General features: G+C 36.3%; 4 protein-coding genes across 4 annotated transcripts; 1 reads left to right on the forward strand and 3 right to left on the reverse strand.

Moving 5' to 3' along the window:
• Positions 1-1,233: 1,233 nt before the first annotated feature.
• Positions 1,234-3,131, reverse strand: LOC147546191 (dof zinc finger protein DOF3.6-like). The gene is made up of 2 exons (XM_086636621.1): positions 2,755-3,131; positions 1,234-2,581 (listed from the first exon to the last, which is right to left on the reverse strand). The coding sequence occupies exons 1-2, from the start codon at positions 2,803-2,805 to the stop codon at positions 1,577-1,579; spliced, it is 1,056 nt and encodes a 351-aa protein (XP_086492747.1). The 5' UTR covers positions 2,806-3,131; the 3' UTR covers positions 1,234-1,576.
• Positions 3,132-7,283: 4,152 nt separating this feature from the next.
• On the forward strand, positions 7,284-10,434 carry LOC147546192 (heat shock cognate 70 kDa protein 2-like). The gene is made up of 2 exons (XM_086673398.1): positions 7,284-7,973; positions 8,465-10,434. Exons 1-2 carry the CDS (start codon positions 7,760-7,762, stop codon positions 10,189-10,191), a joined length of 1,941 nt encoding a protein of 646 aa, XP_086529524.1. The 5' UTR covers positions 7,284-7,759; the 3' UTR covers positions 10,192-10,434.
• Positions 10,435-11,802: 1,368 nt separating this feature from the next.
• Positions 11,803-13,758, reverse strand: LOC147546193 (uncharacterized). Its single transcript, XM_086673399.1, has one exon. The coding sequence runs from the start codon at positions 13,017-13,019 to the stop codon at positions 12,051-12,053; it is 969 nt and encodes a 322-aa protein (XP_086529525.1). The 5' UTR covers positions 13,020-13,758; the 3' UTR covers positions 11,803-12,050.
• Positions 13,759-16,516: 2,758 nt separating this feature from the next.
• LOC147546194 (uncharacterized) lies at positions 16,517-18,533 on the reverse strand. The gene is made up of 2 exons (XM_086638056.1): positions 18,051-18,533; positions 16,517-17,357 (listed from the first exon to the last, which is right to left on the reverse strand). Exons 1-2 carry the CDS (start codon positions 18,445-18,447, stop codon positions 16,891-16,893), a joined length of 864 nt encoding a protein of 287 aa, XP_086494182.1. The 5' UTR covers positions 18,448-18,533; the 3' UTR covers positions 16,517-16,890.
• Positions 18,534-18,780: the final 247 nt, after the last annotated feature.

The following is an 18,780-nucleotide window of genomic DNA, read 5'->3' on the forward strand; positions in this document are numbered from 1 at the left end:
GCATACAACATTCCCATATGAGAAAGTTTTGAACTGCATTTGTGATCTATGATATCGTTTAGCAAACGTCTAGAGCATGGGTTATAGGTGTCAACTCAAACCCTGTTACTGTTGGACTTGAACTTCAACGGTAACAACCTGAACAATATCGAACTACTTGGCGGAATTGAACTTCAAGGTTAAGAGCGTGGACGATATCGAACTACTTGGCTTCCCGTTACCGACATTTATTTACCCTCAACTAGGAAACCATAAAAAACATCTCCCTAACTTGATCTTCTTTCGTACAATAACAGAGTCACCACCTATCTATGTCTGCTTTTCTTTTTCTCCTTCCACTCTAATCTTCTTTTTTTCTGAAACCCCCCCACTCCAACATTGTCCGACTACATTATTTACCTCTGTCTGTGTATGACCGCCTGTCTACCGACCCATGAAATTAACTTTAGTGAGAGAAAGAGAGAAGATGGATGTCTACTTTTTTTTCTCTTTCTTAAACTTTAGATTACTGATCATTTGATTGCTTTAAATTTATTCCTTCATACTAAGCACATGAAGAAGAAGGTGATGATGCCTTGATACTAGCAAAAGCATAATCCATGACCTTCCCATATTCTCTTCTTTCAAGATTAGTAAAAAAGGGAGTATAATATTATTATTATTATTTGATTAAGATTGATGAAAGAAAGAAAAATCTAAGAATGTTAGTTTTAGGAAACAGAGGAAAATCTTCCATGATTTTGAGACAATGATTAATACAGTAAATTAAGTATGTCTTGATGATCTTTGAGTTTCTCTCTCTACTCATGTATAAATGAGTAAAGGGTATGATGGGATTCTTTGGAAGTTAGTAAAGTAACTAACTTGTCAGTTAAAAATCTCCTAAAAGTACGAGAAAGATCGATGCATGTCTTTAGTTCTAGAATCCAACCCATAGATTGATTGATATAACTAGTGCTTATATCAGACAATTAAGTTATCTATTTCCCTAGATCAAATACAATTCACAGTTTAGGAGTTTACTACTAGTGCTGTTGCAATTTCCAATACATGCCCTATATACCTAGTTTAGAGTTTTCAGTGACCTAGCTCTCAGTCAGTCTATATTGATTGATGAAAACCCTAAATTACAGTAACCCAGACCTATATATTCTCCCACTTCAATTACTACAGTATCAAACTTATCATTCTCTCTTTTGACTAACTACAACTAAAGTTGATGACAATTAGTTCTCATTCACAACTACTACTACTACTACTAGTATTAAACTTCATAAAATCAAACAACCAATCAGTTCTATAAAAACATGAGTACCCATAAACTACTACACCCCAAAAAACAAAAAACAAAAATAAAAAGTGTACCATTGATCCTAAGATGAGTTCTTTAGTAATAGCTAGACAGGTTCTTCCATTTTTAATCTTTCGGAGTTTTTCACTGTCTTCGACCGACCATGCCCCTTTCTTTTTTTCTTAGTAACTAAGATGGATGTGATAATAGATAGAGCAAAACCAAGAAGTTCGAAAAAAACAAAAACTACTAAATTGGATGATAATTAAAGAGAGAGAGATTGAATTACGTAAGACGATTAATCGTTGTTGAAGAGGTGAAGTTAGATAGATCTGTCCATGCATTATTTCCACCACCCAAGTATTGATGATGATCATTTCCAGGAATACCCAAAAACTGTCTTGCTGATAAAGTTCTCATTAAACCTTGATGATGATTTTCTTCCATCTTCACTGGAGGTATTTGTCCATGAATTGATAATGAATTTGTTGATGGTTTAGCCCTAATTTGACCAACACTCTTACTACTATAACCCGCTTGATCCACGCCTTCACCTTCGTAGGGGTAAATCCCTTGTGTTGACTCCAAACTTGCAGCCAAGAAAGGGAAATGTTGTAGTTGCTGCATTCGCCACTGTTCGGCCAACCTTGAGGATAAACTAGTACTACCACCACAATTACTTCCCATCTGAAAATCTACCATTCCACTACTGCAACTAGATGGTTGTTGAATTAGACTAGTACCATAACCTAATCCTATATCAGCTGCTGAAGAACCATAATCAGAAAGATGGTGTAAAGAAGCCATGAAATTCGGTAACTGAGAAGTCGAGATGTGGCCGATCATATCAGAGCTTGTGCAACTATTGGAAGGAATAGATGAATTTGTAGAACAAGCACTTGTTAATATTGCTGTAGATTTTGAGTTACTGCTTTTGCTTTTCTTGTTCCTTCTGCAACCTCCACCGACTGGAACACTTCTTAGAGCACCACCTCTAGTCCAATACCTTCTACAAGTCTTACAGAAGTGGCGAGGCTGGGCGAGGCTATAATTGTTGAAGTAGCAGAATTTAGTATTTGTTGATTCACATCTAGGGCACTTGAGTGCTGTCTCTGGTAGTGGCAACTTGGCCATTCGGGCTCGATCGACCATTGAGTTACATGCCCTAATTGCCGACCCCGCTCCTCCACCACCTCCACCTGTAGGTGGCAGCGGAGGCGGTTGAAGAAGCTCATGAGAGTTGCCTACAGTGGTGATGCTTCCTTGTACTTGATGGTGATGATTTGTTTGCTGCAAAATAGAAAACCCTAAAAACAATCAATTCTCTAGTATATTCATCAAGAAAGAGTAACTAAAAGTGGGTTAGTATAGATGGGAATATTTATCTCTAAATTTAGCTTTTTTTTAGTGAATAAGCTATAAGAAAAGAAAGGGTAGAGGATAGAATTTGAAGAGAAACAAACCTGTTGCCAATTGAGTGGATCTAGATAGAGAGGAATAGATGTAAAAACCATGGTTTAATTTGTATCTCTTTCTCTTTTTTAAAGGTTGATGGGGTTTGTGGTGATATGGTGGAGAATCACATCAAGGAGAGAGAAGGGAAAGAGAGAAAGTGAGAGAGAACTTGCAGAGAAAGAGAAGAGAAAGATAAAGGAAGAGCTTTAATTTATTTTGTTCTTGTTCTCCCTGTCCCTTTTTCTTTTTGTTTCATTAATTTTTTTATTTGTTTTTTTAGGGTTATAGAGATGGGAATTGAAGTTTCTTCATCTGCAAGCTTTCTTTGTGATGCTTGTGCTTGGTGAAAAAAAAGTTAGTGGCTCCATCCTTATGCATGGAAAGTAGATGGAGAGAGGATGCTTTACAAATATAATATGTCTAGTAAAAGATACTAGAAGAGAAATGTCACCTTGAGGGGCCATTAAATGTAAACCCTAATGGAAAATTGATTAGTAAATAACTAGAGAGCATATTTAAAGGTTTTCTTTCTAGGAGCAAATATCAAAACAGAAATGATATGTGTACAAAATATTCTGGTTTAATTTGTGACTTACAAACTCGCTTTTATAAAAATAACACCTCAGGCATAGTCAAACTTTTAGCTCCTTTGTCTTTTTGTAAAAGCAAATCGGCAAGCTACAAATTTTAAATTTGTATGTACACACGGCATCTCCGAATATTAACTCTGAGTGGGAACTAGTAAAGTTTACACAAAATAAGTAATTTCCATTAAAATTTTCGAAAGCGAAATTAAAGGGAAGACTATTAAGTAACCGAGATTGAATTATGTGAAATCTACTACTAGTCTGAATGATAACATTAGAGTCTCACTATTCGAAAGACCAAAATTTAAGTCTTAGTATTTATAAAAGTGACACAATTCAACTATTGATTTACAGGGTATGTTTTTGCATATCTATTTTATATCTTATTTAATTCTATTAGAATTTTTATGTATAATGGAGACAGGTTTTGGTGCTTCTAAATCTGGATCCCTAACCCTCTTCATGCATAAATTAGTTCTGAAAAAAAATAAATGAATAAAGAAAAAACTAAACGGAGGGGAAAATGAAAAAGTGGGACAAAGTGGAAGGGAAGAGTCAGACTCCAAGTAGCTTTATTTATTTTTTGTGGTTATTAATTGCCAAGTTTTCTCTTTTATGCATGGAAACAGTAAATGAATATCATATGTTTTTGTTCTTTCACGTGGCTCTCTCTCTCTTTATTGATTGATGATTCAATTAGTTATATAACTCCCCCAATTTTACAATTTTCTTCCATTATTCTCTCCAATTGATGGCTCCCAAGAGCACATCCAATATGGCATTTTAATATTGCAAGTCACATTATATTTTTGTTTAAAAGCAAATCCACCTTATGTTTTGTCGACCTACTAAAAGTTAAATGGAGATGAGGATATATACTGCCCCAAGCCCCCAACCTATTTTACTTGCGCATATTCCTACTTGTTCAGAGATATCTACTGGTGCTCGGATTAATTGATACTCAGGGGCGGCCCGGGCCCAAAGCTAACAAAGCAGTCGACTTGGGCCCAACATTACGGAAGGCCTCATGTTTGGGTTTTCTATGTCTTTTTTGATATATCAATTAAATTCTAAACAAACTTATAACAAGATGGTAGTTGTAGCCCAATGATTAGGAGTTCAGGTTTATATGCAAGAGGTCAGAGGATTGAACTCTCCCATAATCACTATAAGAAATTTTGTTTATTTTTCTCGAACATGTCTTATAAAGGCCCCCAAATTTTAGTTTCGCTTGGGGCCTCCCAAATGTTTGGGCCGGCCTCGTTGATACTTCCAAAGTTCTTGAATATATTTATTTGTTATAGTCATAAAGTCATAGACTTTTTTAGGTTTACTAAAGAACTTTCCCTCTTAATTGTTTAAATGGACATTTTGTATGATTTATGAATGGGAGAAATACCCAATGCCCGTTTGGTGTGGGAATATAAATGGACTAAAGAGGAGAGGAGACGGCGAAAAAAAGATGCCTGGGGCCGTGTATTCTCCCATTTCTCACGTGCCATGTCGGTTCTTCGGTACCCTCTATGCCCTATGGACTCTAACATTATAGAGATACATGGGGTCGATAACTACAGGCGCGACCCACCACTACCACAACCATACCCGGTGGTCCAGATCTCCACCCACCCATCACCTCACCTTTCCTTCTCTCCCTACTCTCCTGGCCCAACCACAAACCACACAGACGACTGATAGAACAGTGGAAAAGGGAATTGGGCTTCCCAAAAAGTGGGTGGGGGTGTGGGTAGAGCTTTTCTTGCTCTAAAACGGAGACGCCTTGAAGAAGAGAAATTTCATAAGAACACAACATTTCTCTGTAATACCTCAACATATCCTTTGTGTACCTATAACAAAAAATGGTTTGTCCACCCTCAATCCCTCATTTAGTGCATGGTTGAACATCGATCCCCACTTAAACCCATGAAGTTCAGAAGTCGAATCTCGATAGAAGCAGTTTATCGTCAAATTTTATCCCATGTATTTAAAGCGATAAATAAAGGATCAATAGGTTTTCGGATCCTTATGATGGCCTTAAAGTTTTGGCTTATAGGGCTCAAGATGTCTTATTTGACAGATATAGTGCTCATCCAATTCATGATGTATTCCATCTTACTTTCATGATGTACCAATGCCATATAAATGTAATAATTCTTGGAATTCAATGTAAAGGAAATGGTTTGAACCTTCTTAAGCCGGATCCCCTTACTTCCCTTTTTTGTGTCCCTTACCATGTGTTCCCTTACCATGGATTGGATCATTAGAACCGTGGGTGCCTATATAACTCCAATCCCTCGCTATAGGTTTAATTAATTTTGATGAAACAACATTCACTTGGTTGCCTTCAATCCGTTTTTTCAGTTAATCCATCAAAGTGAACAAACAACGGGAGAGGACAAGTTCGATGTAGAAGTTCTTTTTTTTTTTGGTTTGTTGCAAGAGTTAGATGTAGAAGCTTAAGTAAGAAACCGAATGAGGTTGATTAGTTTCCAGAAGGAACGAGTTTTGAAGAATAGAGATAAAAAGATAAACAAGAAAATTTGGTAATCGTTACCGTCACAAAACCGATGGAGAAGAGATCAATTTCTCTAATTTTAGGGAGGCGGAAATATTTAGAGAGACAAGCATTATGGATTTTCTTACTTCATCTTCTTTTTCAGAAAACTCCACTTCCAAAGCCATTTCCGTGTTTATTTTCATCCGTTGCACCGTCACCAACCACAACCACAATTATCACTACTACTGCTACCATCATCCACCAAATCACCTTTATCTCATTGTCTTACCTAACAACAGAAGAATCCCCTCGATAGGACATTGATACATTAGAATTTTCTTTTATTAAGGTAAAACTCTAGGACTGATTGACCAAGGTAATTTTGAGGATGGCAAACTTTTTAGAGTGTTTTTTAACTTACTTTTCGGAGAAATGTGTGCTTAAACTTATTCCACTTTCAATTGATAATTAGACGTCTCCTTCCTTTGTGAGATTACTAAAGAAAAAATCAAGTACGTGGGAATACACGTGTTTACATGTTGAAGATTTTACGCTTACTTCTCGAGTGGAAGTCTATAAGGCGCATCCAAATTTTGTGATATACCCCTTCTCTCCATCAATATCCTTCAACGGTACAGTATAAGAGCTCTTAAGTTGAACGCCTGATCCTCTTTCTTTTGGAAGGGGATGTTACCCGTTTTAGTGTTTCCATTCGTTCATCCATCTATTTAAGGTATTTGAAGTATATCAGAGAGGAAAGGAAAAAAGAAGGTGAATTCATTGTTTCTCTAAGATTAATCTGATTGGAGTTGATTAATTCAAATTCTCTTTTATGGGATGTGTATCAATTTTAACCATCAGGGTCTGGACATCTTCTTTGATTATGATCTTTTCTCTCTAATTGATTAGTAAGATGGTGAAGGGATAACTCCAATTTCCATCTTCGACAAGGAATTCAGTCATGCGAGAGAAGCTGAGATATGTCAAAGGAATTGTTTTGCAGAAGAAATCGTCGATGATTCAGTATTTCAATATAATTAGTATACTGATTTGACGACTCTTTAGTGGTGGCGGCGGCTTCCCGGTAATGGCGGCGGTGGTTCTCTCGGCTGGGGGGAGTTTTAGTCTTAGTTCATTAATATTGTCGACCTTTAGGGTCTTTTCGTTCTCGATCTTGAGAATCTTTTCTTTTGTCGACTTTTGGAGTCTTTTCTTTGAATCTGTGTCTTGTTTAATTCTTTTCCCTTCATTAGACACTTTACATTCGAAGGTTCTGTGTAGAACTTTACGTTGTAACTCTCATATAGTTCTCAGAAGAATAAAAATTCTCATACCATGTAATGATGTGATGGATTTCACTATGAATGTTATTGTGATTTTACTCAGAAAAACTAAACAACAAAAAGTTCTTTCTTGTGCGTGTGCTAAAAATTGGTTAAAACTAGGCGGCGTTAATGAATGAGGCCTGGCACACTGCCTATAGAACTTCCATTTGCTAATTCTTGGAAATAATGAGCATAAAACTTGATTGGTATTGGGCCGTTTCGAGGGGTACTTCTACCCGTCCGATTAACTTGTCAGCCTCGTAAGTCATAACCACTCGATCTGTGCCGACCTATAGGCGTAAAATATCTTCAGCTCTAACCCAATAAACCAGGAGAGACCGCCAAAATCTTTGCTGTCAAACCTAGTTATTCCACAAACGTCATATCATCCAACGGCTGAAATTACAAAGATCTAAACGGAACATTCTCGAAGAACAGTCAAAAACATATAAATAACAGCCTCTTCCCTCCGTCAAAATTCCTCCGAAACCCTAGAGACTGTTTTCACATCTAAAACTAGCCTCTCTCTCTCTCTGCTTCTATACCCTTTTGTTAGGGTTTCGAATCTACTCCTTTACTTCTTTTCTCAATTCAATCAAGTCTAATAATGGCTGGTAAAGGAGAAGGTCCGGCGATCGGAATCGATCTAGGAACAACTTACTCTTGTGTTGGTGTATGGCAACACGATCGTGTTGAGATCATTGCTAATGATCAAGGAAACAGAACTACTCCATCTTATGTTGCTTTCACTGATTCCGAGCGTTTGATCGGAGATGCTGCTAAGAATCAGGTCGCCATGAACCCCATTAACACTGTTTTCGGTAAGTTTACTTATTTAGACTTCAGATCTGTTACTTGTTTTAGGTTTATAGGATAGTAAAAGTGATTATATTACCTTGTTTGATTTGAATGAAATCAGAGTAATTGCTAGTCGTTAGTTCACCTAGAATTTAGTTTTAGCATCTTAGGTCCTTGATGATAGAATAATGGATCTTTTCACATTCAAAGATTTGATTTTTAGTGGACAATGTGTTAGCTAGTACTATATTTATGTTGTTTCTACTAGTTTCTTTTCATATCCATGTTAAATTGGTAAAGCTTAAACCTTGGGAAATTTATCAAACTTTTAAGTTGAATCTGAACTAGATACTGTTAGACTAGGTCCCAGATCTGTAGTTTGTATTGATATTGAATGATTGCCTTGTTACATAGTTCTGTTCTTGATTTGATTATATATTAGAAAAATTATAGATTACAAAGTTTTCTTTGGAACCATTGCTTATGTTTGAAATACATATTTTTATTTCCCCAGATGCCAAACGTTTGATTGGTAGGAGATTCAGTGATACAACTGTTCAGGCTGATATCAAGCACTGGTCTTTCAAGGTTGTTCCTGGACCTGGTGATAAGCCAATGATTGTTGTCAACTACAAGGGCGAGGAGAAGCAATTTGCTGCTGAGGAAATCTCTTCCATGGTTTTGATTAAGATGCGTGAGATTGCCGAGGCATACCTTGGTTCCACTGTCAAGAACGCCGTTGTCACAGTCCCTGCTTACTTCAACGATTCCCAACGTCAGGCTACCAAGGATGCTGGTGTCATTGCTGGTCTTAATGTCATGCGTATTATCAATGAGCCAACTGCTGCTGCCATTGCCTATGGTCTTGACAAGAAGGCTACCAGTGTTGGTGAGAAGAATGTGCTTATCTTTGATCTTGGTGGTGGTACTTTTGATGTCTCTCTTCTCACCATTGAAGAGGGTATCTTTGAGGTTAAGGCCACAGCTGGTGACACCCATCTTGGTGGTGAAGACTTCGATAACAGAATGGTTAACCATTTTGTTCAAGAGTTCAAGAGGAAGAACAAGAAGGATATCAGTGGAAACCCCAGAGCTCTCAGGAGGTTGAGAACATCTTGTGAAAGGGCGAAGAGAACTCTGTCCTCTACTGCTCAGACCACCATTGAAATTGATTCTTTGTACGAGGGTATTGACTTCTACTCCACCATCACCCGTGCTAGATTTGAAGAGCTTAACATGGATCTGTTCAGGAAGTGTATGGAACCAGTTGAGAAGTGTTTGAGGGATGCCAAGATGGACAAGAGTACAGTACATGATGTTGTTCTTGTCGGTGGATCCACTAGAATTCCCAAGGTGCAACAATTGTTGCAAGATTTCTTCAACGGGAAGGAGCTCTGCAAGAGCATCAACCCTGATGAGGCTGTTGCCTATGGTGCTGCTGTCCAAGCTGCCATCTTGAGTGGTGAGGGCAACGAGAAGGTTCAAGATCTATTGCTGTTGGATGTTACCCCACTTTCTCTTGGTTTGGAAACCGCCGGAGGTGTCATGACTGTCTTGATTCCAAGAAACACCACCATCCCCACAAAGAAGGAACAAGTCTTCTCTACCTACTCCGACAACCAACCTGGTGTGTTGATCCAAGTGTACGAGGGTGAGAGAACCAGAACCAGAGACAACAACTTATTGGGAAAATTTGAGCTATCCGGTATCCCACCAGCTCCCCGTGGTGTTCCTCAGATCACTGTTTGCTTTGACATTGATGCCAATGGTATCTTGAATGTCTCTGCCGAGGACAAGACAACTGGACAGAAGAACAAGATTACCATCACCAACGACAAGGGTAGATTGTCAAAGGAGGAAATCGAGAAGATGGTTCAAGAGGCAGAACAATACAAATCTGAGGATGAGGAGCACAAGAAGAAGGTAGAGTCAAAGAATGCTTTGGAGAACTACGCCTACAACATGAGGAACACAATCAAGGATGAGAAAATCGGAGCCAAGCTTGCTGCCGAAGACAAGAAGAAGATTGAAGATGCTATCGAGCAGGCCATCCAATGGTTGGACGCCAACCAACTTGCCGAAGCTGATGAATTTGACGACAAGATGAAGGAGCTTGAGAGCATCTGCAACCCCATCATTGCCAAGATGTACCAAGGTGCTGGTGCTGATATGGCTGGAGGTGCAGATGAGGATATTCCTTCTGGTGGCGGTGCTGGGCCCAAGATCGAGGAAGTCGACTAATAAGTTTGCTTTTTCTAAGAGGGGTAGTTTTATTTGATTTTGGTTAATGTTTCCTATTATAGATGCTTGATATGCAGTACATTTTGGATTTTGATAAGATGGCTGAGGTATTTTAGTTGCTTCAGCCATGGATTTTGTTGGAGTAATTCACTCATGAGTGGATGCTCTCCTTTTTATCCCCCATTGTTTTCTCGTTTAGAGGATAATTAATTGTTTTGAGCAATTGAAGCAACTATTCTCAAATGATGCTTATTTTTTTCCTTTCAACCTTAGTTTTGCCTTGAAATCAAAATTAGCTGCTTCCTTTTCCGGTAATTGTTGCTCAGTATGGAAGTCTAGCCGCCCTCAGTATAATTGATATTTTGTTGTGCATCACAGGAAGTCCTCGTATAATGGATGCATCACCGGAAGCCCTCGTATAATGGATATTGTGTTGTGCATCACCAGATAATTCCGGTGAAGGCACTTATAGTATATTAAACGGGTAAATAATACTTCACCCATGTTACACCTTGAAATGAGAAACTTCTACCTCCAAAGCAAATTGAGTATAAAGAATAGAGGTCAATTCTATCATTCATTTTAGTTTGTTTCACGACTTGTTATACGTGACAAAAATTGAGTCGGTGACAAGCACATATCAGAAATTTTAAATGGAATGAGGTGTATAGAATAAGGTACAACTTTTAACCTATGTGGTTATTATTAACCAAGTTGACAGTGCTAAATGACAAAGAACAAAGTTTCGCAAAGCGTTTAGTCATTGTTCTTTGCTTTAGTTTTGTGTGTTAGGTTTTGACATCTGGTCTCTCCACTTCAATTTTTAAATTTCAAAAGCTAGGAATATGTTCAAAGGAACAAATTCTTCAAGTAAACAACTTTAACTTCTCTTCTTCCTTCCTCTCTAATTGATACCACAATTCAACTTGTACTACAAAATTCCCAATAAGAATACTTCAAAGTCCATCAATCAAACTCCTTTACATAGTGGCCTCCTCGACCCTTCTTTAAACATGTTTCGAAATATTTAAATTGTTGACTTCTCTAACTAGTCAGAATGTCTACTGCTCTGTTTCTTAGATACATTTTACGTCTACCCAACAATGTTCGAATATAGTCATCCAATGTAAAATGTCCTAAATGGTGAAATTGATCGTTTGGCTAGATCAGAATGACTACCATTTCTTTTTTTTCGTGACAGTAAAACTTAAACCGTGATATACCTATTGAGAAATGCATATTACTACTCAACTAAAGTGACATTCTTCCTCATCAAAAAAAAAAAAAACTAAAGTGACATTCACGATGAGAAAATGACATAAATTTTGGTACCTATACAATGTCATTGCAATAAGATGTTGGGACCTATGCAAAGGATGGAGTCATTGCAACCAGATGAGTTAGAGTATTGAAATCAAATTTCAAATGAAGAATTGGAGGAAAAGTTATCAAGATAATTTGAAAGTAAAGAAAAAAAAATTGCACACTTTTTGACTAAAAAAATACAAATAAGTGGAAGCAAACTCAGAACCAGTACTGAAACCCCACATGAATGATTATAAGTTTCATAGAAGTTAAAGACATGAATATAAAACAGATTAGACCAGGTCAGATTTCAAGTTTCAACATTAAGTTGCAGACAATATCTGTCCTTATCTTCATAATTCAAAATATAGAAAAAGATGGATACCATTATACCCTTTCACAAAGATGATCATGATATTGAAAAAATTACACACCAACCAACCATGGTAATTCACCAAACAAACTCTAAAAATTTCTACCAAATTCACATAAAAATTCATTGATCATGAAAAATGAACAAAAAGAAACAAAACCCACTTTCAATATTTCAATCTTTAGGGTGGGTTTTTGTTTGGTGTTCTTGTTGATGAAGGAGAAGAAGATAGTGGTAGAATCTGTGATGAACAAGAGTGATAATGAGAATGATGATGATGATCAATTTGAGTACTCTCTACATTGTTATTATCCACAATTATTCTAATAAAAGACCCATCTTCTTCTTCATTTGTTACCAAAGATGGAGATGGGTAAGCTTTGATCTTGTCATAATCTTCAATAGAAGTACTACTATTTCTTTGAACCCTTTTCATGGCTTCTTCAATCAATCTTCTTTTATAAAGTTTCTCTTCTGCTTCTATCAAGAACTTGAATTTTGGAGGTGGTGAAGCTCCTATTTTATACATCTCTGGATCAACAGATGATTCAAACAAAGGATTAAACCCATATTGATTATTCAAACTATTCATTATAGGAGTCATACAAGGAGGAGTACTAGTACTTAATCTTGGAGAAGCCATTGGTGTTAAAAATGGTGTTTCAACTGATAGAAGAAGATCACCTAAAGTTCTTGACACTTTGAAATTTTTATCACCCATTCTAGATCTTCCATCTTCTGACTCCAAATCTTCTTTTGTTTCTTCATTAATGGTGAAAAGTAATCTTGGTGGGCCAGCAAGATTATGTAATCTCATCAATTCTGCTTCAATACTATCATCTCCATAGGAATTTAAGTACAATTCCTTACTTGAATTTGATTGTTCTAAATCTTGTTCATTGTTGTCATTAAAGCTTAGTTCTTGAGGATTTAAACCAGTTGAGCTTAAAGATGAGGGTTTTTTCCAGCAAAATAAATACATGAATTCTCTTGCTGAACTACTATTACTACTATAATCATCTTGAAGTTCTTCATTAATTCTTCCCCTTTTCTTCCACCATAATAAGTAATATAGCTCTGCAATTAGAGCTAATAATAGACAACTGAAAACTAAACTCAATCCAATCCCTAAACTACTCAAAGATGCCATTTTGTTTCTGATAAATCAGATCTCAAATTCCTTCCACTTCTAATCAATCAATAATCACTATATAATCTGATTCATTCAAAACCCATATTCCACTTCTTCTTCTATCCTACTTTATTTAAGATATCTATCAAAATAGAACTCAAGATCTTAATCTTCTTTCATGAACTACACAAGTAAATCATGAAAATCACAAAAAACCCCAAACCACTAAACCTCCTAAAAACAAGACAAATTGATTACTGAAAAGCTAAAAGATCTCATTCTTGGGCATAAAAGATAAAAACCCAAACTCAAATTACTAAACCATCTTCATACTAAAATGAAAATCAGAGATGAACCCAGAGCTAAAAATCAAGTGAAATTGATGAAAAGTTTAATCTTTTTTTTACCTGAAACCCATCAGTGATCGTGCACTCAGAATCAACTTTTTAGCTCCTTTAGGTTTGAAAAACAAGAACAATTGGAAGTCGGCTGGGAAGTTCTGCTATTTTCTTTTTAGTGCAGTGATGAGTGATTATTGTATGGCTGGAGATGTCGTAACCTTCGAGGTTTGCTCACATGGAGGTGGAAAGAGCCAAACCCAAATAATATTCTATTGGAAATTAGTAGTATGGGAAATGATACACTTCAAGTTTTATCTAAAAATTGCATCTATATTTTTCTAAATTTGTTCATCGCTTCCCTTTAAAGTTATTCTTGGCCCAAACTACCCTTACTAGTTTTTTTTTTTTTTTTGAAAAACCTTGATGGGTTATTATTGGGTTCATTTGTTTTTGCTTCGGTACATAGGAAGTTGTAGCGGAAACGAAAGACTTTCGTGAGAAACTGATCAATATTAATTTTAATACGTTACAAGAAAGGGATTGAACCCTTTACGCCTTAGATCTAGGCATCTAGCTATACATATTGAGACATCATATTCAAGGGAGAACTTATATAAGCGCTGCCTAACCTCTCAATACGGAAAGGAAAATTTTAGACACACACGATACAAAAACTATTATTAGGGGTCCACTGGCAGGAAACCTTCTTCTTCAATTTGACGGAAGGATATTGTTAAATTATCTTGTGGCTTTTGTTATACATCTCCTTTGATTTGAACAAAAAATACGTAATACTTTTAGACTTTTAGTGATGATATAAGAATTTCAGCCAAAATTATTGGGCTCTATGAAGCCTTTAGAAAAAAAGTAGGTTTGTCTTTCGGGAAATTTTAAGTGCACTCACCATTTTTTATATATATACTCACATCCAAGGTAATTTTTGTTGGAGTCAGAGGAGATGCGAGTGTGGCAAGTCAAAATGGTAAGTGTATATAACATTTCTCGTCTTTCTTATTTGCATTGCTTTCTGAAACCCATGACGAGGGGCAATGAAACTAATGTCCGGCCACTTTTAGTAGTTGAGCTCGGAAACCCCTTCCGGGTTTGGGAATTGGCACATACATACTACCGTATAGAGTAATGTAGGGGAAAACACAGAATCCAGAAAGACAGAGGGAAGAAATCATATGAACCTTATCATGATTCGCCCTTCGGATGATTTTGGTTCACTCAAAATACGAATTACAGCAAAAGCGCATGATTTATGCTTAGAATTTGTACGGTTTTTCTTGTTTCTTAGCATTTTTCATATCTTACGTATAAAGGTCGTTCTTGGAATCCATCTTGTGACCTTAAGGCGTTTCAAATTTTCGTGTCCTTTTTATTGCCGTTCGTAATCTAGTTCTATTTTATTGATACATCTATCTCATCACCTAGGGGGTGTCAGGGGTGTGGCTGCTCCCCTGGCTCTGCCCATTTTCTTTAATATCGGTGTGAAAAAAAGATATGGGTACACATTTACGTATGACCATTACTCTATCATACAAAGAGTGGTATTTTAGTGGTGGTCGGTTTAGTTGAGGGCCGTTTTAGTTTCAAATCCGCTCACTTGCAATTTTTATTCTAGGAAGATAATTTGAGTCTAAATTTTAGCTTGTCACTTGACCATGAAAAAAGAAACATAAATATTTGTTCCACAATTGACATGATGTGATACACATCTATAATACTCTATATTATATACCGTAATGTATGTGTTGTTAATTTTTCTCTCGTGAATAATTGTACTTGCAATTTCCTCCCATTTTGTGTATAACTTCGCACCTCCTGAGACAAAATCGTGGATCCCCAAATGATATAATGTTGACTATACGTAGTTATCAAGCATAAATATGTTTCCTATAAAAGTTTGGACATGGATAGAGCAATCATTTCAATGACTTTGGGCCAGGTAGGGCTAAAAAAAAACAGCCTCATTGCTCCTGCTGAGTGCTTCTGTCCTGCAATTCATCTGACTCTAGGCTCAGGGACGGATCCAGGATTTTCACTTAGGGGGTGCGGATTTATATGCTTAAATTTTTTTTTCAAACATAATACTTAATAAAATATTTATATTTGTTAATTACATTATTACATCAACGGTTACAAACGCAATTGACTTCTACGAGAGTTTAATTTTACTAAATTTTTTTTTGAGAAAATTGTGATCTTTTGGTTAAAATGGACCACGTTGTAAATAGTATCTACGAATTTCATGTCTATATTTGGATTCATAACTTGAAATTGGTAGTCCAAGATCAATTGTCAAAGATGATAAATTAGAGTCGGTCCCGGTGTTGGAATGAAAAATAACTTTGGAGTCGAGTCCAGAACTTCTGGTGTTGAACTTGATGAACCCGAAGAAATTTTTTTTTTTAAATTTATAGGATTTATGGTAGATGGGTTGAAGCTTATAGGGTTTAGAGTAGATGAATTGAATTTTATAGAGTTTAGAGTAGGTAAATTGAATTTTATAAGGTTTATGGTAGATGAATAGAAGTTTATAGAAATATATATATAGAGATATATAGTAGATGAGTTGAAGTTTATAAGATTTATAGTTGGATTGAATTTTATAGGGTTTAGGGTAGTCGAATTGAATAATTTCAATTTATAACGCTTTAAAAAGATTTCTATATATAAAAGTTAAAATATTTCAAATTGCTTATAGCGGGACTCGAACTCAAATCTCAGAGTCTCATTCTCCCACAACTGCACTCCTCAATCATTGGGCCAAGCTATACTAGATGTTATTTAAAAACACACGATTGAATATATAAATATATAGACATACACAAATATACATAAAAAAAAAGTAAAAAAAACACCAAAAGTACTTGTAGTGGGATTCAAACTCACAACCTCAAGGTTGGAGCCACAACCCGGTTGATACTTAATCCACTAAGCCAAGTCATCTTTGGTGTTAGTGTTCTACATCAGAATATATGTATTAATACACGTGTATATATATATATAAAACAATTTGCTACTACTACTATAGTTTTTTTTCGGGTGGATCCAGTCGCACCCCATGGATCCGCCCCTGTCTAGGCTTGTGATAAAATCATTAAAAAATCTGGTAGTGAGCTCTGATTAGAAAGTCAATTTGAATTCAGTCAGATTCCAAGTACAAAATTTTATTTATAATCAAAGAGCTAGAATATTTCAGAAAGAAAACATCAGAAACTTCCACTTCATTTACAAAGAACTAAAACAGACTCATCCACAAAGAAAAATGACAGGGAACAAGAAAATCTAGTCAGATTATAAGCAGAAATCACATGTGGACTACCGTGATTCGTACTTTTGATGATTCAGTTCTACTAAACAACGAATTACAGCAAGCCACATAGAATTTCTGTCTATTTTTCTTTTTCTCTAACGATAATCGTCAGCAAAACCCTAAACCCATGCACACATGTATATCCTTACAAAGGACACATCAACAAGAACTTTAACCTAATCTCTTATCCATAAAGATCTCTTCCTCTTCCTCTTCCTCTTCCTCATCAATGGCAGTAGTAACCTTTCTGATGATCATCAAAAAAATCAAAGAAAGGAGAAGTAGTAGTACTTTCTTCGACGCAACTCTCATGATGAACAGATGAGTTATCATTGGAATTAGTATTTTCTGCAGAAGAATTATAAGTTGATGAAGAAAGTTGAGATATTGAATTTCTGCTTGTATTTTCTTGGTGATATAAAGGTAAGGATCCAGCTGGGTGCAAAGGAAATAAATCTAGGGTTTCATGTTGAGTTCTCCTAGTGGGATTGATGAAGATGTCCTTCACTTGACTGCCACTAGAGATATTCATCACCTGCCTCTTCTTCTTTACCAACTTATCATCTTCAAGTACCAGCCTTGGTGATAAAGTAGTAGTAGTAGTAGTACTACTACTACTTCCATGTAAAGGTACCTTAGGGTATTGGTGGTACTGATGATAATAACTGTTAGTATATGGACTGCAGCAAAACACTGATCATGCACCAAAAGAAACCCACCAATTATATGTCAAATTTGTTTAAGTAATTACAAGCATGCAAATAAAAAAAATAAGCTTTAACCAAGAAATCAACCAAATGTACATTAACCCATAACCCTAATACAAGAAAACTCAAATTCTGATTAACAACCCATTAACAAGAAAAGTTGACATTCAAGAAATCAAATAGTAATAGTCCCACATGGCAGAAGTGATCAGCGTCCAGAGTCTAAGCTATAGATGTGTGGAGCTTAAACGGAGAAAATGTCAAACTATTTTAGGTACCAAGAAAAACTAACAAAATAGGTCAACAACCCTTGATTGGAGTGGTAAGATTTACAGTCTTCCACCTTAGAGGTCAAAAGTTCGAGGTACGCTGAATAATTTAAAAAAAAAATTACAAAATCGATGACTTCCAGACTAATGTTAGGGAACAAGAAAAACGAGACAAACTCTGAACAAAAGTTATATCTTGTTCGCTAGATTAAGATTGGAATCACGCATCACAACAACCCACATGAAATTTCATTCTATAATCTACCTAGTTTTTTTTGGTTCCCTAGCATTTTTATAAGTTTTAGGGTTTGGGGTGTTAGACAAACAAGTTCATTTATTTATATTGAAGTTAGTTTATGATCATAAACCTTAATATGATTATATGGGTAAGAAGAAGAAAAGGAACTAACCGTTTGAAGGAGGAGGAGGAATCGGATGACAAAGGGGTGAAGAATTGTGTTGTTGTTGTTGTTGATGAAGGAAATGATTGATAAAGAGTAGACTGTTGGTTTCTTGTTTGTGTTTTTGCCTTTGTCTGGCTTTATGATTTTGGAACCAGTAGAAAACATTCTTCCCTTCTATGTGACCGTACACCTTCAACTTCCCTGTTATCTGTTGTATTTGTTCAGCACTTGGTGTTCTTATCCCTTGCCTGTACAATCCTTCCAACAAATTTATCTGCTCCTTTGTCGGATTCCACCTACCACTACTTGTTGTTGTTGTTGTTGTTGATGATGATGATCCCCCAATTATTACTCCTCCTCCTCCATGGTTCTTATGATCACAATCACCATTCTTTTCTTCCATCTCTATATTAGTATTTAGAAATCTAGAGAGAGTTTGATGAAGTTTGTTACTTATCTTGCATGGGTATTTGGTAGTACTAGTTTTTGTTTAATTTGGTGATATATATGGGGATCAGAAGATGTGTCGATACAGACAGAGAGAGAGAGAGAGAGAGAGAGTTAAGAGAGTCTAGAGAGAGAAAGTTAAGAGAGTCAAACATAAAGGAGGGAGGGAAATAGACATGCGTATTGTTTTTAATGCTGAAAATCTCTGAAAACATGGTGGGAGGAAGCGGCTCAAGACTGAATGAAGATGAGGAGGGCCTGAGGGGTGGACTGAATTGAGGGTTCGGAC

Source organism: Eschscholzia californica, unplaced genomic scaffold (genome assembly GCF_041429995.1).
Source record: "Eschscholzia californica isolate CP2 unplaced genomic scaffold, dmEscCali1.0.p SCAF_4, whole genome shotgun sequence".
NCBI lineage: Eukaryota > Viridiplantae > Streptophyta > Magnoliopsida > Ranunculales > Papaveraceae > Eschscholzia > Eschscholzia californica.

Bases quoted from the DNA above. Each gene is read 5' to 3' on its own strand.
- LOC147546191 (XM_086636621.1), bottom strand. From the start codon at position 2,805: ATGGTTTTTACATCTATTCCTCTCTATCTAGATCCACTCAATTGGCAA. The intron at 2,582-2,754 runs GTTTGTTTCTCT...TCTATTTTGCAG, and splicing joins ATCCACTCAATTGGCAACAG to CAAACAAATCATCACCATCA.
- LOC147546193 (XM_086673399.1), bottom strand. From the start codon at position 13,019: ATGGCATCTTTGAGTAGTTTAGGGATTGGATTGAGTTTAGTTTTCAGT.
- LOC147546194 (XM_086638056.1), bottom strand. From the start codon at position 18,447: ATGGAAGAAAAGAATGGTGATTGTGATCATAAGAACCATGGAGGAGGA. The intron at 17,358-18,050 runs GTTAGTTCCTTT...GTGCATGATCAG, and splicing joins TCCTCCTCCTCCTTCAAACG to TGTTTTGCTGCAGTCCATAT.
- LOC147546192 (XM_086673398.1), top strand. From the start codon at position 7,760: ATGGCTGGTAAAGGAGAAGGTCCGGCGATCGGAATCGATCTAGGAACA. The intron at 7,974-8,464 runs GTAAGTTTACTT...TTATTTCCCCAG, and splicing joins CCCCATTAACACTGTTTTCG to ATGCCAAACGTTTGATTGGT.